Source organism: Hemicordylus capensis, chromosome 2 (assembly GCF_027244095.1).
Source record: "Hemicordylus capensis ecotype Gifberg chromosome 2, rHemCap1.1.pri, whole genome shotgun sequence".
Taxonomy (NCBI): domain Eukaryota; kingdom Metazoa; phylum Chordata; class Lepidosauria; order Squamata; family Cordylidae; genus Hemicordylus; species Hemicordylus capensis.
The window spans coordinates 271,772,265-271,796,437 of record NC_069658.1 but is presented as its reverse complement, the minus strand read 5'-3'; the positions used below and the strand labels follow the sequence as shown (position 1 = coordinate 271,796,437).

Here is a 24,173-nt window from a genome sequence, read left to right as displayed (position 1 = left end):
AGCCCAGAACACTCGGAACATCCTGAAGGGAACAGGCTTGTTCCGTTCCAAGCTTGGAACAGGACCCCCTTTTTAGGGGTGTTCTGTTCCGAGCTCAGAACACTCAAAACGGCCTGTCCTGAGTCGGAATGTTCCAAGCTTGGAACATTCTGCACATCCCTAGTAACTTGCCTTCTGAGTCAAGGTGTATAGAATCCAGCCATTTTTGCAATAACAGTAAAGGAAGATTTAGCAATTGATTCCTTCTTTCTACAGTCTGCACCCAGTTATCTCTGAGGCTTCTTTAAATAAATTATGCAATTGTTAAAGGAAACATTGACTACACTTTCCGCTGAAATGCAGTCAGAATATGTAGCTAAGTGACCCAATTCCTGCTCCCTGCTGTGCTATGTAATTAACACATGAGTGCAAAGTTAAATAACTTACCAAGCTCTGGTTGTCTGGAAGCATGACAATGATCTGTGCATTGTGATCCCAGATCATTCGCCAGAAATCTTTAGTTGTGTGTGGCAGGGGATGCTGTGTTATGATGAACTCATTGCTCCGGTAATAACCCTTTTAAAGCAGAAACCAAATTTAGCAGTTACTCAGCACAAGGAATAGTTTGGCATCATTAAACTTCGTGGATCAGAACAGACAATACTAATTGATTAGATTGCTAATTTTTTGAAAGCTCCCTGCTGTGTTAATTTATCTTAATGGCAATTCTGGAGAACATGTAAAAGAAAAAGTAACTCTATAAATGTGTTTCATGTAATCAAATATTTGTGCACCACGAATGGCAAATTGCTAACCAGCAAGGGTCATACTGAAAACAAAAACACCATATGATGAGGTGCAGTCAAACATTTTTTTAAACACGATTGAGAAAAAACACATAAGTCATCAGGACACACTATTGGATATGCTGGCCAACATACTGTGCAAGGGTATGTCAGTCTAGTAATTTGTGTATGCAAGTTGCATGAGAAATGTATGACTGATATTACATAAAAGTAAGGTCTGGAAATAATGGGCTTACCCTTATTTTATGTCATTTGTGCAACTTGCCTACATGCAGTGTTACTGGGCTGATGTACCCTTGTGTGATATGTCAGGCACCATGTGCCTATGTTTCTGCCATTGTATCAGCTTTTGGTGGAACATGTGTCATTTGGGGTGTTTTATAAAAATTCCTTCAATACAAAATTGCAAATAGCAAGCAATGTATAACAATGAAAAATATGTTGGTAAAAAACGGTTACAATTCCTTCTGCACATACATGCCACAGCTACGCACATAGGGCAGAATTCCCATAGGGCTCAATGAGCGTTTTAATTCCATTGCCAACACTCTGTTGGATTCACAAGCTAGCTATTACTTGGAATGGGAAATTTATTTAGGTTATTTCATTCTAAGTATCAATTGTCATGCTGGGGTGTGCCTTGTCTTTCTGGTCAAGGGCTAGCAGGGAAGTGAGAGTTAGAAGTCTCCGCTTAGCTCTATGGGGAGCTTGTCTTGGGAGCTATGCCTACAGGAGGGGATGGACTATGCCCTTTTTAAAATTTTGAAAACTGAAATACTCATAATTATAAGCAGCACTCATGTTGTTCAAGATTGTTTTACACTGTGCTCTTCACTGAAAATATAGTAAAATAATTCTTTGACGTGGGCTTTGTCTTTGATTATTTATTTATTTATTCAATTTCTATACCGCCCTTCCAAAAATGGCTCAGGGCAGTTTACATGAAGAAATAATAAATAAATAAGATGGATCCCTGTCCCCAGAGGGCTCACAATCTAAAAAGAAACATAAGATGGGCACCAGCAACAGTCACTGGAGGTACCGTGTTGGGGGTGGATAGGGCCAGTTAATCTCGCCCTGTTAAATAAAAGAGAATCACCATGTTAAAAAGGTGCCTCTTTGCCAAGTTAGCAGTACACTTATGGGCTATGTGCCTGCTTAGTGACCTCGTTAGAATCTAACAAGCTCAATTTCTCCTGCTTTGGGCAGGAACCCCGCCCCCAGCTGCTATATGCGACTGCGCCACTCCTCATCCCCTCAGTCATTCTTCGTCTGTGCTTCAGCGAACATTGTGGAGTCTTCAGCTCGGTAATGAGTAGGACCAAAGATATCGCTTGTTTTTTCTCCTTGCTTATTTTTTCCTAACCTCTTAATTCTTCTTCCTTTGATTTTTATGTAGTGGTGTTTTTTCTTTGGTGTTTTTATTTGATCATTTTCCCCTTCCCAGAGCCCCGATCCCGGCTGGGACAGCGCGTGGTGGCTGGCTGGGCTTCGAAGTGTATGCCAGACACTAAGAACTTTAAGAAGTGTGTCCGCTGCAGATCGAAGATCCCTTCCCCCAATACACACACCAAGTGCCTCTTGTGTTTGGGGGAATCCCACATTGTTGAGACCTGTCCACACTGCCAAAAGTTTACAAAACAGGCTCACAGAAACAGGGCTTCTCGCGCGCAGCCCTGTGGGATTTGGCTCTCTGTTCGTCAGAAGCCTTGTCATTATAACAAGTCATTGAAAATGGCTGCATCAATACCGTCAGACTGTGCGACGTCTGCTGCTGTGGAGACCGGAAACTAGACACCGGTACTGGTATCGACACTGTCGAACATTCAGCCTTCAATGGAGTGAAAGAGCGCATTCACAGGTGATCCCTTCATATAAGCCTCCGGCGGCACCGAAGGCCTCCCCAAACTCTTCAGAATCAGCATCAAAGAAGACTGAGAAGAAGAAGCTGAAACTACAGAGACAACTGCTGGCTGGTCAGCATCTCCCTCTGATCCCTCTGAAGGTTGAAAGTGTCCCGATATTGGAAGCTCATGTGCCTAAGAACACCAAGATGGCCTTGGATCGTCCAGGGCAAATGTCATCAGTATCAACGTGCCTTGGTTCACCCATAGTGGCAGAGTCATTTGACGTGACCAACGAGCGGACACGGTCCAGCAGAGCATCGGTCATGACAGATGAGCCAGCGTATGCTTCATCTGAAGAAGAAGCGTACACTCCACCCAAGCCTGAAGAACATGCTTTGTGGTTACCTATGGGGAAGATCTCACCCCCTCGATGTCATCAAGAAGATTGCTCCTCATCTTATCGACAGGATCTTCACTGGGTAAATCAGGATCAATATCCAGTACTTGAGTATTGATCCCCCTTATTGGAAGTGGAGTCTTCCTATGGCGCGTGGCGCCAAGATGCTGGATCTTATGATCGATACTAGCCGGACTATAGATCGGACTATTCAGACTATACCTGACCTTGTTATGGGTCCCGCTACCTGGAAGACCCTGTGTATGGACAGCCTGTGGCAATGAGGGCTTGGTGTGATCCCCGCTCACATTCTGAAGGGCAACCTCGTTACCAATCGCCACGTCGTTCCCCACGAGATTGAGCTGACCAAAGTGAACCACTTCTGTTGATACCGGCATTCCAGCGAGAGTCTGTAACAGCGCAGGGGTTGCCATCGGACCTTCCAGCTTCAGTACCGGACAATCCCAGTAGCGCACCTGGCTCTCCTTCAGGTTCGATGCCCGCAACGCAAGACCAGCTGGCACCTCCGGACCCTGCTTATGAGAGTGAAGATAGCTCTCCAGACTCTGAGGTTATTTCCATGGGGTCGTCCCCACTTAATATCCATTCAGACTCTAAGCCTGTCTCTCCACTGGAAGATCTCAAACTGTACACGGCCTATGTGGTCTGTATGGCTTCAGCTTTGGGTGTAAACCTGGGCAACCAACAGAAAGGTGAGCTGAACCCCTTATTCAGCTTGACTGATTCAGAGGCTAAGGTGCCAGCCGCTGTGCCCTTAAATCCGGCCTTATTAAAGGTCATGAAAGCCCACTAGAAGAAACCTAATACACTCTCAACCAAACCAAACGTCTAGAGAACTTCTATAGAGTGCAGTTCCAGGATGACACAGCCTTCTTGAAAAATCATCCCACTCCAAATTCAATTGTTGTGGAGCTGCTGGCCTGGGACCTATCTGTGATACTGGCTGGTCTTCTACGACCTCCCTTTGAGCCTTTGGCTTCTATTGACCCTCGTCTCTTGACGTGGATCAGGCATCCCCAAACTGCGGCCCTCGAGATGTTGCTGAACTACAACTTCCATTATACCCAGCCACAAAAATTGTGTCTAGGGATGCTGGGAGTTGTAGTTCAGCAACATCTGGAGGGCCGCAGTTTGGGGATGCTTGACCTGGATGGTTGCCTTTTTGGTGGCCATACTTCCACTAGGAGGGTAAGTGAGTTGAGGGCCCTGAGGGCCGACCAACCGTACTTGCAGTTCCATAAAGATAAGGTAGTACTCAGGATGGATGTCAAATTCCTACTGAAGGTGGTGTCCATGTTTCACCACTTGTCCCCGCTCACTTTACCCGTGTTCTTTCCAAATCCTTCATCAGATGTGGCGAAACAGCTGCACCATTTGGATGTTCAAAGGGCCTTGTCCTTCTACGTTCAGAGATCTGCTGAGTGGAGGAAGTCTCCCTCCTTGTTCTATATGATGGGCCATGTAAAGGGCTCCAAGTCTCAGCCCAATCTGTGTCCAGGTGGATAGTCTCCACTATTGAACTTTGTTATCAGTTGGCCCATAAGCAGTTGCCTGCTACTGTGAAGGCACACTCTGTTAGGTCCGTGGCGGCCTCTGTGGCCTTTGATCGTGTGGTCCTGTTGGACACTATATATCGGGCAGCTACTTGGGCTTCACCCCATTCATTCATTCAGCATTATGCTATTGATGTTAGAGCACGTAATGATGCTGTATTCGGCAGGAGTGCCCTGCAATCTATTTTCAGTTGATTTTGATTGTCCTGAAATAAATTCTTTCTGGCAGTTTACATATTGCCTGTTTCTTCCCTCCTCCTTGGGTGCTTGCTTGTTATGCTCCCATATGTGTAGAAGGCAGAGACCACGTCAAAGAACTACAGGTTACTCACCTGTAATGTTGGTTCTTCTAGTGGTCATCTGTACTTCTACATGCACTCCTGTCCTCCCCGCAGGGTTTCACTGAAGCTGGACTCTGTGACTGAGGGGATGAGGCATGGCACAGCCGCATATAGCAGCTGGGGGTGGGGTTCCCGCCCAAAGCAGGAGAAATTGAGCTTGTTAGGTTCCAACGAGGTCTCTGCACAGGCACATAGCCCATATGTGTAGAAGTACAGATGACCACTAGAAGAATCAAAGTTACAAGTAAGTAACCTGTAGTTGCCTCATTGGAATATAAGACAGTATTCTCTGTAATCATCTGTGGAGTAATTTAGTATTCAGTGTCTTTCAATTGATTTACTTACAATGAAATGTTGATTTTCTTACCATGATATAAGAGGCATTAATGTAATCAGTTCCCTTCATTCCAGGTAAAGGTGCCAATCCCACCCTTGCTCGTTCAGCTGAAATACCAAATGAAACACCTCAAATCAAACAGAACTCAAATCATGGCACAAATATAACTTAATTCCCAGCTGTCTCAGGTCCAGACCCATGCCGTCTGCATTAATAAAATATGCTGAGCAAACATAGGAGATAAAACAACTAAGATGATAAAATGAAAGGTTGACATGAAGCTATAATTTCAAAAAAGTTTTACTACAGCAAGGATTTCTTAGAATGCCCAAATCACCAGATAATAGTACTTGGCAATGAGAGGGAATGTTGGATCATCCTTGACCACAGCATTTTGTCTGCTTCCAACTGCATACGGCAGCATTTGACTGATGCATGCTTGCTCCTCATATCCTTCTCCAAACGTAGCAGCATCAGCAACCACTTCCCTAACCTCAAATTAAGTAAGCAGCTGCCTTGCATGAACTGCATTGCATTAACTGCAGTGATTATTTACCACAAAAAGGAACATTGGTACTCACCATGAAGGTTTCCTCTTGACGGTGTAGAAGAGGTCACCCAACATGGGATTACATCCCTCCACATGCTCCAGGAGGCAGGAAGTAAGCTTAAAAGAAGATCCTTTAACCCAACCCTTGTGGGCAGATCCTCTCAGTTACTTGAACAGCTCTAGATTCAGAGAAGAACATTAACACAAATGCCATAACAAGGCGAAGATCTCAGACCAATACGGTGCATGCCCAGAAAAAAACGACTGAGACATGGAAAACTCAGGTCAGAAAAAACAAAGAAGATGAGATGCCCCCTTCCTAGGGCAACAGATCCAGCTGACATATAATTCCGGGCGGGCCTTGGGTGACCTCTTCTACACCAGCAAGAAGAAACCTTCACAATGAGTACCAATGTTCCTTTCTCAGCTGGTGTAGGAGGTCACCCAACATGGTACATACCACAGCACACAACTATGGGTGGGAACCAAGCCCAGGCTGGATCTATTGCCCAGGAAGGACCTGTTGCAGAACCCTCTGGCTGAATGTCACCCTGGCTGCAGCATTCTCATCCAGCTTGTAGTGCCTGGAAAACATGAATGGAGACTTCCAAGTGGCCACCTTACAGATCTCCAAAGAAGCCAGAGTTGACAATGCTGCCAAGGTGGGCGCAGACCCCATGAAGTGGGCAGTGACATGTTCTGGTGCCGGAAGATGCTGGGAGTCATATGCCGAAGCGATGCAGGCCCAAACCCAACCTACTATCATGGCCGCTGATGCCTTTATCCCCATCTTGGATGACCAAAAGGAGATGAACAATGCGTTGGTCTTATGGAAACTCTCTGTCCTGTCCAAGTATATCCTAAGCATTCTCCGCACATCCAGTCTGTGCCACTCCTTTTCCACAGGTCTGCGTGGGCCAGTGCAAAACGAAGGTAAGTAAATGTCGGCTGACCGATTAAATCAGTTCCCTTGCGAATCCCTTGCAAATTGATCTGGGGCATGAAGGAAGGATCTGGGATGAGCCTCACCTAATCTTTGGAGAAGATACACAGGTTATCTCTCATGGAGAGGGCCTGCAACTTGGACACCCTTCTGACTGATGTTCTTGCCATGAGAAAAACCACCTTCCAGGTCAGGATCTTGAGCAGGACAGAGCATAGGGCTCAAACAGTGGAAACTGCAATCCCCGAAGAACGATATGCAGGTCCCAAGGTGGAAAACGATGACACACTGGCAGTGAAAGCTGAGCGGCCCCCCTCAGGAATTTTTTCAGCAGTGAGTGTTTAGCTTGGTAGGGCCGCTGTTGTGGAAACAACATTTGCACCAGGCAAGCCGCCTGACGTTTAAGAGTGTTAGCTTTCAATCCCATCGAGAGGCCTTCTTGTAGAAAATCTAGCAGATGGTGCAGCTTGCACTGGTCCGGCTGCAGAGAACGCCTAGCTGTCCAGCGTAAGAAACTATGCCACGTCGATTGGTAGATCCGATTCGCTGAAGCCTTTATGGAAGCCAAAATGGTGTCTATTACTCCTGAGGACAGACACTCCTTTCTCAGGATGAACCTCTCTGCCTCCACATGGTCAACTGCAACCAGGCTGGGTCCGGATGGAAGATCGAGCCTTGTGAAAGCAGATCTGCTTGAATTGTCAGCAGAACTGTATCTCCTTCTGCTAATGCCACGATCTCTGAGAACCACGGTCTCCTGGGCCAGAAGGGTGCCACAATATCAGTGATGCCTGAGACATTCGAAGTTTCCGCAGACAGTGAGAAAGCAGCAGTACGGGTGGAAACGCATACAGAAGACATGGTGGCCACGGTCTTGATAGGGCATCCATTGCTTCCACCCTGTGTATAGGGAACTGTGAGAAAAATCTGCTCAGCTTGGTGTTCTGTGTGGAGGCAAATAGATCTATCAGCGGAGCCCCCAGGCGCTTCATCAGCCACTCGAACACCTGCAGGTGCAGACTCCATTCCACTGGATGAATCTCTTGGCAGCTCAGCCAGTCCGCCTGTACATTGGACACCCCGCTCACGTGATGGGCTACAATAGATTGCAGATGGATTTTTGTCCAATTCAGCAGCTCTACTGGCTGTCGATGAAGGAACTTGGACCTCGTCCCCCCTTGTCGGTTTATGTGTGCCTTTGTGGAAGTATTGTCCGTGAGCACTAGCATGTTCTTGCCCCGTACTAGAGGGCGAAAGCACCTCAGGGCCAGGAAGACTGCCTGAAGCTCCAACCAGTTGATGCTGTGACGGGTTTCCGCCTCTGCCCAATGACCCTGCACCATCTGGTTCTGGCAGTGGGCCCCCCAACCTAGCAGGCTGGCATCCGTGGTCACCAACACCCTGTCCAGTTCCACAAAGGACGTCCTCATGCTGAGATTCTTCCGAAAGGTCCACCAGGAGAGTGACCCGCGAAGCAGTTCTGAAATCGCCACCCACTTGTTGCGTCTGAGGGCAATGCTTTGCTGAAAGGGGCGCCCATTGTGGTTGGTGCAGATGGAGCCTGGCCCAGGGCACTGAGCCAATCTGTCCTTCAGCACCATGAAAATTACTGAGTAGACTCCCTTGCCCTTTTGGGGCTGGGGAACTTGCTCAATGGCTTCTATGTCCAGTAGATGCAGTAGCCCCTTGCATTTTCTTATATTCTTTGACTTGGCGTGCACAAGAACCTGCCCCTAGGGTGACTGAAAAGCTCTATCCTGTATCCCTGGCATACAATGGAGATAACCCATCTGTCTGAAATGGATTCTTTCCAGATGGGCCAGAAGTCCAATAGGCGGGCCCCCACCTTGTTGCTTTGATTGTCAGGACTACTGCTTGGGGCCCCTAGCCTGGGTCCCAAAAGACTGACGGTTCTGTGAAGTGAATCCCTGTCTGCCCTGGCCCCTGGGCCTGTTCCACTGTGGTCTAAACAGTCTGAAAGGTTCCTTCTGCCATAACGGGCCAGAAGGCCCTGAATGGCTGCACTGGCTTGTGAGAAAAAATCTTGTCCTCCCTCCTATGAGCTGAGGGTAAGGCTTTGCGCTTGTCCTTAGTTTCCACTAAGACATCCTTCAGGGCCTCATCGTCCAAGAGCTTCCCCACCACATAGGGTGCAGACGCCAGGTTGGCTTAAGATGTGTTGTCCACCTTCCAGTATTTTAGCCAAATATTGCATCTGGCCAGTACACCAGCGCTGACCGCACAGGCTGAGAAACGAACACTGTCCAGCATAGCATCCACTGAGAAGGCTGCCGCCCTTTGCAGGCGCAGCAACTTACGTCTCATCCTGGCCGGGTTGGTTGGTGGATCATTAAGAAGTTCATCTATCCAGCACTGAAGCTCTGAACACCAGGGAAGCTGTAGTATCAGCTCTAATGGCCATTGCGGTAGACTTGTGGGCCCTGCGCAGCACAGCTTCCGCCTTCTTGTCTGCCGGGTCTTTGAGTCCCCGTCTCTGGGGACCACTATGCTACTGAGGAGTGCCCCAAATGGTGCGACTGTGAGGGGTACTTTGAGCAAATCTAATGTCTCTTCTTCAAAGTTATAAAGCCTGTTAGTCAGCGCAGAGGCCTGTTTAGACATGGAAATGGAGGTCTACTTTTCCTTAATTGTGTTAGTGAAACCCTCCGGCATCACTGACTTGGTCTGTGGGGTTGTAAGTTTAGGCAGAACCAGCGAGACCTTAGATACCATGGTGCCCTGGTCAGTAGGAGCCGGTTTTAGACCCAGCGCAGCTATAGATAGATTGATAAGAGGCTGGAAGTCCTCCATCAGGGACAGCCTCTGGTTATACATATTAGAAATAGGGCCGTGTGGCAGCTCACCTTCCTCTGAGGACGACAACTCAGGATCTGGTTCGCCTTGTGTAGAACAGGCTCTGCCCTCACGGGGGCTAAAAAGGTCAGGGGAGTCCTCCTTGGAATCCTCGGAGGACCTAACCTCCCTACGCCTTTTAGGGTTGTGACCCCTGAACCTTTAAGCTTCTTGCAATGGGGAGCCCCTGCTTGTGAGTCTGAGGAAGAGGAGGTGTCCCTGGATCTCTTGCGAGAGTGGGCAGATTCCTGCACCTTCAAGGCATCAGCCAGGGATTGCTGGACAGCCTCCTGTATCCAGCCCTTCCAGACCGCAGGATCGGGAGGGCCCCCAAACCCTCCTTGGCCATATCACCCTGAAGAGGGGAGCCATGATTTGGGGGCTTCAAAGGAACATACGAGTCCTTATCCCAACCCCCACCCCCCACCCTGGGCAGATTAGGTCTCACCACTCCTTGCTGCATAGTGCTCCCGGGTTGCTGTTGCTGCTCCTGCATTGCCTCCGTATTGTCCCCCTCTGTGTTTTGCAGCTCTTCACCCTTGGAGTCCATCTGGTTCTGAGGGAGCTAGTTAGCTTGCTGCTTCATAAGCAGTAGCCTGCGCGCTGGGGATGGAGCTTCCTCCTCATGTTGGGAGGCCGGAGAAAGGAGGGGTGGACGAGGGGAAGATGCCTCCGTGGTCGCCCTCTCATTAGTCCCGTCCGAGGACCTTCCGGCAGCTGCCAAAGAAGCTAACAGGGGTTCCTGATCCAGGAACCTGCGCCTTCTATGCCTCTTGCACCGACACTAGGGACATCCAGTGGCGCTGTTTGTGCCTGGACTCCCCACGCTTCTCTCTGGACCAATTTTCGGGGGTTGAGGTGAGTCGCTGTGGCCCACTGGTGCCAGCAAGGCTTCCTCCTGCTGCCATCTTTGCAACGTGTTTCCGGCTTTCCCGTGATTTTGGCGGGGAGAGCTGGTGCCGGGTGTGTCCCTCCCTGAAGGCCAGGACGCCGAGGGTTTTCTTTTCAGACATTGGCTGAGGAGGGAATGAAACGGGGGGCACCGGAAGCAGGAAAAAACTCCCAGAGGAGGAGAGGCAGGGAGAGAATAGAAGTGGAGACAAACAGGAATTTTAGAAAAATATTTTTTTTGGGGGGGGGGTAATAGGGAGAGATGGGAGCCAAGAGGAGAGCGGGGTAAAAAGAAGGCAGGAGGTGGAGAAGTCAGAAGTAGACTGGATCAGAGAGAAAGAACAGAGGCAAAAATAGGAAAGCGAAACCAAACAAGAGAAAAAGGAATGAGCTGAAGCAAGTGCCACTCTCTGGAGCAGAGGCTGGAAGTAACTGAGAGGATCTACCCACAGGGGCTGGGTTGAAGGATCTTCAATTAAGCTTACTTCCTGCCTCCTGGAGCATGTAGAGGGACCTAATTCCACGTTGGGTGACCTCCTACACCAGCTGAGAATATACATGACATTCTTAATGTCTCTAGTTTCCTCCAGTTACCAGCTTTCCAAATTATTTTGTGGAATAAGCATTAAAAATAGATCAGTTAAGCCAGCGCACTTAGATTTAAGCTAATTTTGACTACCGGTATCAATGATCTTAGATCAGTGTAGCCTCTTGTACTTAAATAGCTAATGGATCACAATCACTATGAAGTGCATCAGGGATCAATTTAAGTATCCATAATTGGTGATTTATTGCAGCAGTAATTCTGCAAATAATCACATGCTCACATGAACCCCTCACTTATTTATTTAGATTAATTAATCCATCCTGAACAATTGGGGTGGGTTACATCACTTTGAAAATCAACATCAAAAATATCCCTCCATGTATAAATCACCATAATAAAAATTCCACTTAGATCCAATAAGATAAAGCCCCAAGAGAAATTTAAGAACACTAGGAACAGAGGAAACTGCCATATACTGAGTCAGACCATTGGTCTATCTAGCTCAGTATTGTCTTCACAGACTGGCAGCGGCTTCTCCAAGGTTGCAGGCAGGAATCTCTCTGAGCCCTATCTTGGAGAAGCCAGGGAGGGAACTTGAAACCTTCTGCTCTTCCCAGAGTGGCGGCTCCATCCCCTGAGGGGAATATTTTGCAGTGCTCACGCATTAAGTCTCCCATTCATATGCAACCAGGGCAGACCCTGCTTAGCTATGGGGACAAGTCATGCTTGCTACCACAAGACCAGCTCTCCTCTCCTAGACCTTCCAAGCTAAAACACTCCAGACTTTCCAAGCTAAAAAGGCATGATCTATTTACTGAACAGAAGGGACATATGTCCCTGCACAGCTTTTGGAGCAGGAAGAAAAGGAAACAGCCCGTACAGGTCCTGACAGGGAGATTGCACCGCTCCCAGAAAGGGAAAATAGTTTGGGTCCTCAAGCAAGGTCCTTATAGTCATGTGCCAATGTACACATATTGCATGCAATGCACATAAGATATTTAACCATGTTAGCAATTCATTAATAAATGTAAGAACTAGTTCTGGACTGACCAGCGATTGCTCCAGGGACAGCTGTGTGCTGTTTGAGGCCAGAACTACATGTTATATGCTAATGTGCAAACATGACTGGAACTCTGGGAATGAGGAGCGGGTGGCAGAGGTTATAAGGGAAAGGTTCAGAAAGGTTCAGTGAGGTTCAGAAAGGATTAAGCATTACATCCTTGGTGTTGCTTCTCTACTCTAAATAATCACCCCTGGGTGCAATTTTGCCAGAAAACATGACCGCTGGGGCTTTATTGTGATTGTGTAACTTGTGATTCTGGCCTGTGGGAAGGCCATTCCTGAAGAATATGTCCCTGGAAGACACAGCTGTATTGCTGGGTTTGTTGACAGTATGTGAGACGTTACATACACATTATTTCATCAATATATAAAATGTTTATATTATTTAACAGGTCAAAAATTTCTGATTTGTATCTTTATATCAAAATACATCTTTGACCTAGAAACACATTACAGTCCAATCCAGGACCTGCATCCCTTCATGCAAACAAAATTCAGAATTTAGTACAAGGACTTTATGCAGAGCAGCAATTGGACTGGAAGTTGCAATCTTACATGGCACTACTGATGAATTCCTGTTCTTTTCTTTGTTGCAGTCCTTCTGAGCACTGAAGCACTCCACGTATTTTGCATTGCACTGCATAACCAACTAAGAGATTTAAATAAAGCAGAAGCAAGATTAATTCTTTAAGGTTCTTCAAACACACACACAGATGCACGCACACACCCAAACAGATTTTTGACTTCTAAAAAAACCTGCATCCCTGCAAGATCAAATTCTATTGTTTTGCTAAAAACATTCAAGATGCCAAGAAGAATTGAACTCCCTGCATAAATAAATGTATTTACACAAATGCCTGTTGAGCCCTCAAGTCTGTATAGATCTCATTTATAGCACACAGAGTAAATACAATTTCATTCCAACATTGTTTGATGATGTCGATTTAACTACTTCTGAATATATGCTCTAAAGCCCTAAAGGCATGTGTAGGTCAGAAGCAGGTCTCAGGAAACAAAAAGCTCTCTTTTCTTTTATAAAATATCGAAACAAGACTATGCCTAAGGAATTTTTCCTTGTCCTTGCTGCTACTGTGAACCTGAGCACTGCAGCTGAGATCAGTTATTCCTGTGCTAGTCTGTTTTGTCTGCTAAGTTAACTTTGTGACACCTCTATGGTACAAACTGGGCATAAGGCAGCTGGAAATGTGCACACAGGAATCCACTGCTAGACTACAGAGCTGGGCATCAGGCTTTAATTCATTATTTAAATGTATTTCCTGCTTTCTGGCCAAAATATTGGCTTCCCAAGGCAGGTTAAACTCAAACATGTACAGAAATATAAACAATTATGATTAAATCTAGTTAAAACAATAACATGAAAGTTACCGTGCATAGGATTAAAACTCCAACAATCACTTTAAGAATGAATTTTACTAAGGGGTAAAAGCCATCCTAAAGAGGAATTGTGTTACTATTCTCTTCAACAGAGGTCAAGGAGGTGGCCAGTTGGGCCTTACTTGGTAGGAGAGATGTGCAAATTGATTCGGGTACAAATTGATTTGTACCCGAATCTAGGGTCCAAATTTAATTGTGCCTGACTCGATTCGAGTCAATTCGAGATTTGGATCCCTCCTATTAATTCCCCCAGATTCCTAGCTCCCATTTAAAAGAGAGAGAAAAGCTAAGCTCTAGCCTTTGTAGAGGACAGTGCCAACTGTCGACTGCCACGTGCCAACTACACCCCACTCCCACCCGCAAGGCAGTGGGGTACTACTCAGTTTATGTTCTAGGATTTTTTCCAAGTGTTTAGGCTCTTTGGTGTCTAATAACCTTTCCTTATAATGAATCCCTATGAGGATTCATTACACACCAAAGAGTCTAAACACCTCAAAAATCCCTAAAATATAAACTGAGTACCCAGTGGCTTGTGGGGTAGTTGGAACATTGGATGCCACTAATTCCCCACCCCAACCTGCAAAGCAGTGGGGTCAAAATGAACAGAAGAAGTGAAGGTGTGTAATGAAGACACCAAAAGAATCTAAACACTTCAAAAAATACCTAAAAAATAAACTGAGTATCCCAGTATGTGTGTGTAGTTGACACTGTCCAGTGACAGTCAAAATGAACAGAAGAAATGAAGGTGTGCAATGAATCCTCATAGAGATTCATTATGGGTTTATTATTATATACCAAAGAATCCAAACACTTGTAAAATAATGAGCACATATTTTGCTCCATAACTCTACTTCTACAAGGGCTAGAGCTTAGCTTTTTGTTTTTAAATGAAAGCTGGGGATCCATGTTAGGGTTAGGATATGGCAACTTCGAATCTCCATTGTTTCCTATGGTGGAAATGTTCACAATCAGTAAAAACTAAAAAAAAAAAAAAATTAAAAATTAACCAAGTGTCCCACTCCCTTGAACTTTGGGTGGTAGGTGGCACCCATGGGGACCTACCCACCACCCAAACTTGATGCCCCTAGGACCTTGTTAATTGGTCCTAATCCAAATTGAATTAAAGCAAATACAAATCAAATCTGGGGTGATTTGGGGGGGGGGTAGATTTGGATACAAAACAAATCAGAGGTGATTTGTTTGGGGCACAAATCGAATTAAAAAAATTGATTTGTGTACATCCCTACTTGGTAGTGAGTTCCACAGAATGTGCACAACCATAGAGGAGGCTCTTTATCAAGAGCCTCTGCACTGCACCGCAGATGGTAAGAGTACCCACAGTCAGGCTTGTCCAGCCAATCACAATGCACAGGAGGGAGTATATGGAAGGAGATATTCCTTTAGATAACCAGGGCCAAGACCATATAGATTCTGTTATGCTCAGTTTTCCCAAATGAAAGGTATGTACCACTTATCTACTGATGAATGCAGTTGTAATGATGATGATGATTTTTTTTAACATTTATATCCTGCTCTTCCTCCAAGGAGCCCAGAGCAGTGTACTACATACTTGAGTTTCTCTTTCACAACAACCCTGTGAAGTAGGTTAGGCTGAGAGAGAAGTGATTGGCCCAGAGTCACCCAGCTAGTTTCATAGCTGAATGGGGATTTGAACTTGGGTCTCCCTGGTCCTAGTCCAGCACTCTAACCACTACACCACGCTGGTTTGCTCCAGAAGAATTGAAGTGACATCTAATGCTTCTACAAATTTGTTCTGCTATATAATGCCTGCTGAGTCTAATCCATGATAATAGGCACTAGGTCTGGGCTATCAGAAGCCCCAATAGTGCTATTCCCTCCCCCCACCATGAGGAGACAGCCAATTGCAGGGCAATTGCTGCAGGTAATACAGTGGTTGGGGTGGGTGGCAGTTAACTCTTGACCCAGCACTGGCATGGGAGGCTGGGCAGGTGGGGACAATGGCAGGAGAGTCCTTTTGGGAGGCAAGGAGTCACTTAGGGGAGGCTGGGGGAAAGTGTAGGGATGCCTGGAGGCAGTAGTTCCTCCCAAGTTAGTAAGCCGCTATTCTTGATGGTGCAGGATATAATTCCCAGAAAGACATTAGAACTATATATGCCTCTCAACTATATTGTTTGGAATGACTCAGGCAATATTGAATAAACTGATTATCAATTTGTTCCAGCACCTTTGGGATTCTACCCCCATACCTACTCTTTTGACTTCTTGGTGCTACATCATCTCCCCCCCCCCCACCGCTTTTCTCTTCTGTTACTCAGTAAGTAACCCATAGTTCTGATTCAGAAATGAAAGAAAAACCCAGGAGGTCTACATTTAAAGTTTTGAGTCCAGATGAATCACCTGTGCATTTTAACTGAATGCCAGATTGTCTTCTTGTACCATATATATGTAAAACAACTTGTTCCTGATTTACATCAGAATACTTGAGGGCAGGTCTATACTAAAATGGAAACTGCCATGGCTACTCAAAACTTTGGAAGCGATAGTTCATGAAAAGCTAGGAACTAGTAGCTGGATGCTCATCGCTCTCACAAAACTACAATCCCTGTTCCATGGAAGAATTTCTATGAAAGTCAAAAGCAGCCTAGGTTTATAGTGTAGATATAACCTAATATTATTTCATCAGACCATTCACTGCATGATTACGACTTTAGGTGTGGTGTTTTGACCTGCGTCACGTCGTCCTGTTGCAAAAGAAAGAAAGGCTGGGATACAAGCTTACCTTGAATTGTTTCTCTAGCCGGGTCTTGCCTCCAATTGCAGGTATTAGAATGCTGTTAACATAGCTATGTAGCTGGATGGCAGAAACTTCAGTCTCCTTCCCAAGAATGGCTTCCAACAAGGCATCATGAATAAAGACGTACTGTTCCTAGAATGGCAGGGGTAAACTTTAGGAATAAGCAAATCTATTACAAATAAAGAACTCCTTCCTGGGGAAGTTTGTTCACCACCATCATTATGGTGGCAGGATAAGACTGCCCCCACTCCCTGCAAGCTTTCTGTTAACTGTGGTTTTTAAGTCCTTCTATAGTTTTATTCTGTGCTCCCATTTTATTTAGTTTTGGATTTATTTATTTATTTATTTTATTTGTCAGATTTGTACACCGCCCCAGACTTTTGTCTCTGGGTGGTTAACAATAGCATAAAACAAGTTAAAACATATACAAAAACTTCAAGCAATTTAACAATTTAAAAATCACCCGCAGATTAAAACCTTAACATTTTAAAGAACTGAAAAAGCTTGGTTGGTGGGTTTTCAAATGCTTTTTAAAAATTGTCAGAGATGGGAAGGATCGTATCTCAGTAGGGAGTGCATTACACAGTCTTGGGGAAGCAACCGAGAAAGCCCATCCCCGTGTGGCCACCAGCCGAGCTGGCGGCAACTGGAGATGGATCTCTCTGTATGACCTCAATCGGCGGTGGGGCTCTTAATGAAGAAGATGTTCTCTTAGATACCCAGGGCCTAAGCCATTTAGGGCTTTATAAGTTATAACTAAGACTTTGTATTTTGCCCGGAAGCCTATTGGCAGCCAGTGTAATTCTATCAGCAAAGGAGTGATGTGGTCTCTCCGAGATGACCCAGAGACCAACTTGGCCACCTCATTCTGTATCAACTGAAGCTTTCGGACTACGTACAAAGGCAGCCCCACATAGAGCTCATTGCAGAAGTCAAGTCTGGAGGTTACCAACAGATGTACCATTGTTTTGAGGTCATTCATCTCAAGAAACAGACGCCGCTGGCATATCAGCTGAAGCTGATAGAAAGCACCTCTGGCCACTCCCTCAAACTGAGATACCAGGGAAAGGTGCGGATCCAGAAGTACTCCCAGACTGCGAACCTGTTCCTTTTGGTGAAGTGCGACCCCATCTAGAACAGGGAGATCAAAATCGTCTCTGGAATTCTGACCCTGCACAATGAGTACCTCCGTCTTATCTGGATTCAGTCTCAGTTTATTCTCCCTCATCCAGCCCATTACTTCTTCCAGGCAAGCATTTAGGGAAGTTATGCCATCTCCTGAAGAAGTTGACATGGAGAAGTAGATCTGGGTGTCATCAGCATACTGATAACACCCCGCTTCAAATCCTCTGATGATCTCTCCCAGAGATTTCAGGTAGATGTTAAAAAGAATTGGAGAAAGTATGGAGTCTTTAGGGACACCATACTTAAGCTCAGATTTTGAAGAGCAACAGTCTCCAATCAACACCATCTGGAATCTGTCTGAGAGGTAGGAGCAGAACCACTGTGAAACAATGCCTCCTATTCCCAATACTCTCAGACATTCCAGAAAGATACTATGGTCAATAGTATCAAAAGCTGCCGACAGGTCCAAAAGGACCAACAGAGTCACACTTCCTCTATCAATGCCCAATTGGAGATCATCCATCAGGCCGACCAAGGCAGTCTCCACCTCATAGGCCGCCAGAAAGCCTGTTTGAAATGGGTCTAGATAATCAGTTTCCTCCAAGACCATCTGGAGTTGAGAGGCCACCACCCTCTCAATTACCTTGCCCAGCCATGGGAGGTTGGAAACAGGTCTATAGTTGCTCAACTCTGAGGGATATAATGCAGGCTTATTTAGAAGAGGTCTAATAATTGCCTCTTTAAGACAAGGAGGCATCCTGCCCTCCCTCAGAGAAGCATTTATGATTTCCACCAGGCTGTTTACAACAACCTGCCTGCTAGATCGAACAAGCCATGTTGGACAAGGGTCAAGAGAACAAGTGGTAGGCCTCACTGTTCCGAGCAGCACGTCCACATCCTCAGGAGTCACAAACTGAAACCAGTCCAGTCGAACCACATAAGAGGAGTTGTTGGACACCACCAGTTCAGACATCAAATTAATTGTGGAGTCTCCATCTAAGTCAGCCCGAATCCGAGATATTTTATCTGCAAAAAATTCTTTAAACACATCACAGCGGGTAACTGATGGCTCCAAATTCTGATTCAAGGAACGCGGGGGGGGGGGGGGGACATTCTAGTCCCCTCACAACCCTGAACAACTCAGCTGGACATGAACTTGCAGATGCAATACGTGTAGAAAAGAACCGCTTCTTTGCCACATTTATTGCCTGAGCATAGATCTTTAAATGTGCTCTATGTTGTAATCTGTTGGATTCGAGTCGAGTCTTTCTCCACTTGTGCTCCAGTTGCCTACCTTGCCGCTTCTGCCCCCGTTAATCTTCCGTATACCAAGGGGTCAGTTTTGAAGCGGCTCGGAGGAGACGCTTAGGAGCAATCGTGTCTACTGCCCTGGTGAGCATGCTGTTTGAGTTTTCCACCAGGAAATTAACAGGATCACTGGCAAAGCCAACATTAAATCCCTCCAAGGCTTCTTGGAATCCTATTGGATCCAATAACCTCTTCAGGAGGACCATTCTAATAGGCCCCTCGCCCCTGCAGAGGTGGAAAGTGATATTTCACTTTAATGATATCGTTTTTATGAATCTCTTGCAAGCCACCTCATGCAATTTTATAATGAAAAGACAGGATGTACATTTTTGTGGAACACAGGTACTTTAAAATTCTTATATTTGCAGCAGCTAGGGATATACATGATCCTGTTCAGTGCCTCTTTTGCGAAGTGCCTAACCGGCTCAGGCACCTGCAGCTGAACTGGTTTGGCAGGGAGGCAAACAGTTCCCTTAAGGAGCAGGCAAGTAGGTCCTTACTTGCTCTGCTGCTGCTTGCTCTATCAAGGGCTGTTGATGCCCAGCCTGATTGCTAGATCCCTGCAAGCCCCAAGGAAGGGTACCCTAGCAACACCTTTCCCAGTCCTGGGGACTGCCGTGAACCAGGAGTCCAAGCATCCCCTCTGACAGCCTTGTCTCTTCCAATACATTTCCATGTTTTTCTTTGCCCCCCATGGCCACCTGGCTTGCTAGGGATCACTCAAATTCATGGGTGCCCTGTGGCAGTCAATTTACAAATACTGCAACGCTGGTCCCAGCCTGGCCTGTCTGGCTGTGGATGTGGGATCCATCCCTCAACTCTGCCCACAGGAAAGCGTTCTGACATATGGAGCTGCCCGGATTTCTTGAAAGTCCAGAAGGGGTGAGTGGAGAGGGGAAGGTATGGAGTATGAGTTCTATTTTTAACCAGAGATACGGGGGGAGGGGGGACGACGACACATGAACGGAGTCCCCTCAAGTTGGAGGGCCTACCTCATGAGAGTGCAGTCCAATGGAGACCCAAAGCTCATGGAGCCTCTGGTTCTCCCCAGTGGACTGGCCCTCTCATGAGGGGGCTAATCCCTGGCCAGCAAGCCAACAAAGGGGCAGGACTGTGTTGGGGCTTTTTTGACTGCTTGGCCTGGGTCTACAAGTCAAAGAGTATCGTTTGTCACAGTGGAACAAACGCCAGGATCCTTTGCCTGCCCTCCTATACACATTCCCTCCTAGGAGGCCATCATGATCCCTTCCCAGAGTAACAGAAGACCAGTGCCCCTCTCCATCCCCCAGTACCAGTGCTTGTGTGAGACTGTATGGCTGCAGGGCTCTTGCAATGGCAGTGGTGCATGTGGTGTGAGGAAAGGGTTTAAATGCTTTTTCCCTGCCAAGGAAGGGCAATCAATGATGAAAAGGCACAGTCGCACTGGGCATGCCCCCTCAAAGATCGTGGCCAATGGTTGCCATTCTACTGACATCCTGACGCCTTGCCCACAGTCTGGTGGCACAAGCGGTACAGAGCTTGCTGAGATGCAGTCATGGCAGACTGGGAAGAGGGAGTGGGTCCCTCTCAATGTTTCCTCTAACAGGGATTCCCAGATGTTGTTGACTACAACTCCCAGAATCCCCAAGCAAAAGCCACTGCTGCTGGGGATTTAGGAAATTGTAGTCAAGAATATCTGGGAATCTCTGTTAGAGGGAACACTGGTCCCTATGAAATCTCTCGTCTTGTGGTAACAAGTATGACTTGTCCCCTTTGCTAAGCAGGGTCCACCCTGGTTGCATTTGAATGAGAGATGACATGTATGAGCACTGTAAGAGATTCCCCTTAGGGGATGGGGCTGCTCTGAGAAAAGCACCTGTCTACTTGCATTCAGAATGTTCCAGGCTATCTCTCTGGCATCTCCATGTCAATGCCAAGAAATATTCCTGCCTGCAACCTTGGGAGAAGCTACTGCCAGTCTGTATAGACAATACTGAGTTAGCTGGACCAATGCTCTGACTCGGCAGAAGGCAGCTGCCAATGTTCCTATGAATCCGTGGTTGAACGATTGTCTGTGGATGATTCCTGGGTTCACAGATTAACCACAGGTTCATCTATCCAAGGTTTCACGCTATGTCCAAAGGCACCCATAAACAAGCTGAGATATATAACTAAGATTTCATTTGGAAGTTTAAAACATCCTTCCTCATGTATGCAGTGGCGAGTGCGCGATGATTAAATCATGGTTTTGTTTGATATAATTGGGCCTATGTAAAATGTTGCCTAGACAACTTTTCTGTTTTCTTCCTATTTCTTTTGTAATCTCTTTTTCTGCTTGTTTTTCCTTTGCCTGGAATTCTTCTTTCCCTCTAGAACTGCCCACAGTTCTCTTGCCTCTTTTTCTAAGATTAATATTTCTTTGCTTTGTTTTTACCAAGAAAAGGGAAAATTTCTATCAAAGGTTGTTTATCAAAGTGCCTTGCACTATAAATGAATACATTACTTTTGCATATTAATATCCCTCTTGTCTTGTTGCTACTTAAGACTATGAGTTTTGGGACAGGAACTTGTCCTTTTAAAATTCTGTGAATGTTAAGGCTGGGTCTGAATGTACTGCAAAACCGGAGGTCCCTTCACCTCTGGTTTCCAAAGACACACATCCAAACTCAGCAAACCAGAGTTAAGGGCGAAAAAAGACCTGCAGTTTCCCTCAAACTCCACTTTGTACTTTCAGTCAGAGTGGAGTTTTGCCGCCCTTAACTCTGGTTTAGCAGTGCCACTGCTACGTTAGAATGCTGGGACTGCAGTTTGGTCCCAGCGGGACCAGAGTTGAGGGAGGAAGCTCCTCCCTCACTCCTGTCTGTGTGGGCTGAACTTTTGGCTGTGTGGGCTGTCCTTCTGTCAAGAAGGATGCCTGTACAGCCAGCTCCCCCACTTCTCCCCAATGTCCAAACACAGATGGGAGAGCAGGGGGAGGGGGGTGCAGGGTGCAGAACTGCGGGTCCACGCTTGAATCCAGCCTTAGTTTATTTGAAGCACTATGGAATAATACATAATAATAGGCAACTGTATGCACTTGCAAGCTGAATCAACAGAAAACAGAAGAAATGGAGTATGTAGGGAGATTTCAGTGGAAATTATGTTTGACAAATTGCTCTGCATTTAGTGAGATTAAATTGGCAATCATTTCATTTCAAGAAAATCAGTGCTTCCCTGTATTCTTACCTCTGTCTGGACGAGGTAGTTGCGCTGTGTCCTAATGTGTTTCAGGAAACCCAGGGCATTAACTGTGCTTTTGTCTTTTATCTGTTGCAGCATACTGTCTATAACTATGTAAGTGCCAGTCCTGCCAACACCAGCACTGACAAGAAAAAGATTCAGGAGAAAGTCTAGTTAAATACTAGAGAAGATTGCTACATTTAATTTACTTAAATGCTAATGCTGACACGTTTCTTTAAAATGCATAATGTTTTGCTCCCAGCTTTTCTGGGAACTTTTAATGTTTAACTTTCTGTTGAACATAACTCCTGGAATTTTAGGTGTTTGCTCAGAGTTTCACATACTAAAATTAAAGTGAAGAATTCTCACGCAAATTAGAAACAAAGTTCTAGTCATGGTTTTAGACCCAAATGGAAAGGTGAGTGCAAACTCAAAAGGTAAAGTGCAGAGGCATAGCTGGGGAGAGGGGGCTCATGTTCACTCCTCTCTCTGGGTCCTCGGAGTGAGGGAAATAATGAATAAAATAGGGAGGGGTGGAGCTGGGGGGCCCTCAGGAGCTTGGGGGGCCTGGGTTCTTTGAATCCATCTGCTCAATTATAGCAACACCCCTGGTAAAGTGTTGTTCTTGTATATTCTGTGCACTTCTGAAAAACCACTTGGAAACAAGAAATGTCATGTTTTTTCCTTAGTGAACTTTACGAAGTTAAGGGGGGTACCCCTATTTGAACCTCTCCACTGTAAACACAGAAATTACGGACCTGTGATCTTCATTTTCTGCTAGTAATATTCTTCACATTTCTGAAGAACAAGATTATGTAAGACTCTCTATGAATTTAGGAAGCGTTGTGCATGCAACATACTTCCCTTTTGCAAAGAGAAGCCTCAGCCTTTAATATTCGAACATATAATGAGTTCTCTGAATGCAAATATAGTTTATTTGCAGAATTTGCAACAGTCTCATCCAGAATTAGTTTGCTGGTGTTTAGAAATGAAGTGGTTTGCACTGGGGCAATTGAACTAATGGAAGTAGAGGTAACAGCTACTGAGGATGGAAAATTCTTTCGCCATATGACATATATAACTCATATGGCTGACAACAGCTCTCAAGGCATGACATTCTGGAAGGGTTCTACAGAGTTTTTGAAAAGTGCCAAGTTCTGCAGAGAATTATAGATTCTTGAGATCTTGGAAAGTAATCCTTTTGGACAGACCCATCTCTAAGGGGAAATTTCACTTAACAATGAGATGGGATGTACAATGTGAACAAACATCACATTTTGGTTCAGGTATGAACTCAATGTAGGACCTTGTTGAGTTATAGTCCCCCAGTCTCATTTAATGCAGAAATCAAATTACCTGCTTTACATGCTCCCTGTTGCAAGAATGACTCCAATTAATATTGCAACGTGCAGCACTTCGTGCACATATATAAATGGTAAATAATTACACCATAATGATTGGCTTAATTGCATATTTGTCTAAAACACGTTGCCCATGAAATGAGATTGACCATATCCAGATGTACCTGCAATGCACAACCACTGGGCCCATCTCAGGAGTCCTGGCTGCAGATGATCTTCTCACAAATGTTAGCACTGGCAGGGCATATTCAGGCACACCCATGTCGGGCCACTGCGTGTAGTGGTACTGAATGACTGTCCTTTCATTTTGGCGTCCTTTAGGGTTCCCCTTTTTGACCAAGAATGGATGAAATGCAAACAGACAGAACACAAGTTAGTTAGTGACTGGACCCTTATCTTGATTCTGTCCTCTGTTGGGGGTTTGAATTCTATCATGTTTGGATGTGAGCTAAGCCTTACCCAATACCCATCTTGCTTCTGATTTGCTACAAAAAAACCCACACAACCTTTCTACAACAACTCATTTATTGTGGGAAAGAGGTTTTTTGGGGGTAGTGGAATCTGCCATCTTTGCATAGCACAGAGGCCACACAATTGTGCATCACAGCGTTGACCCATGGTTCTTCTGAAGAAGGTGCAAGGCATCCAACAACAAACACTGATACAACAACAGCTCATAAGAGATAAAAATTACTCAACTATTTAACACCATTTACATCTGCACCATTTTACTTAGAGCAACAGCATTTTCTCACCATTATTGTTCTCGAACAGGGCTGCACAACTTTAGCCCTCCAGCTGTTGTTGGACTACAACTCCCATCATTCCTATGGGCAGTGTTCCCTCTAACAAGGATCCCCAGATGTTGTTGACTACAACTCCC

General features: G+C 45.7%; 1 protein-coding gene across 11 annotated transcripts in view; it reads right to left on the bottom strand.

Annotated features, from left to right (window-relative positions):
• PTPRG (protein tyrosine phosphatase receptor type G) overlaps nt 1–24,173 on the bottom strand; it is a 799,529-nt gene that overhangs the window by 23,170 nt on the left and 752,186 nt on the right. For all 11 annotated transcript variants that reach the window (XM_053287905.1, XM_053287902.1, XM_053287906.1 and 8 more), the window contains 6 exons: nt 23,455–23,618; nt 21,936–22,071; nt 16,284–16,430; nt 12,683–12,776; nt 5,312–5,388; nt 427–555 (listed from right to left, as the gene is read on the bottom strand). In XM_053287905.1, the coding sequence (XP_053143880.1) occupies nt 427–555; nt 5,312–5,388; nt 12,683–12,776; nt 16,284–16,430; nt 21,936–22,071; nt 23,455–23,618 (747 nt within the window). The remainder of the gene's footprint in view (nt 1–426; nt 556–5,311; nt 5,389–12,682; nt 12,777–16,283; nt 16,431–21,935; nt 22,072–23,454; nt 23,619–24,173) is intronic.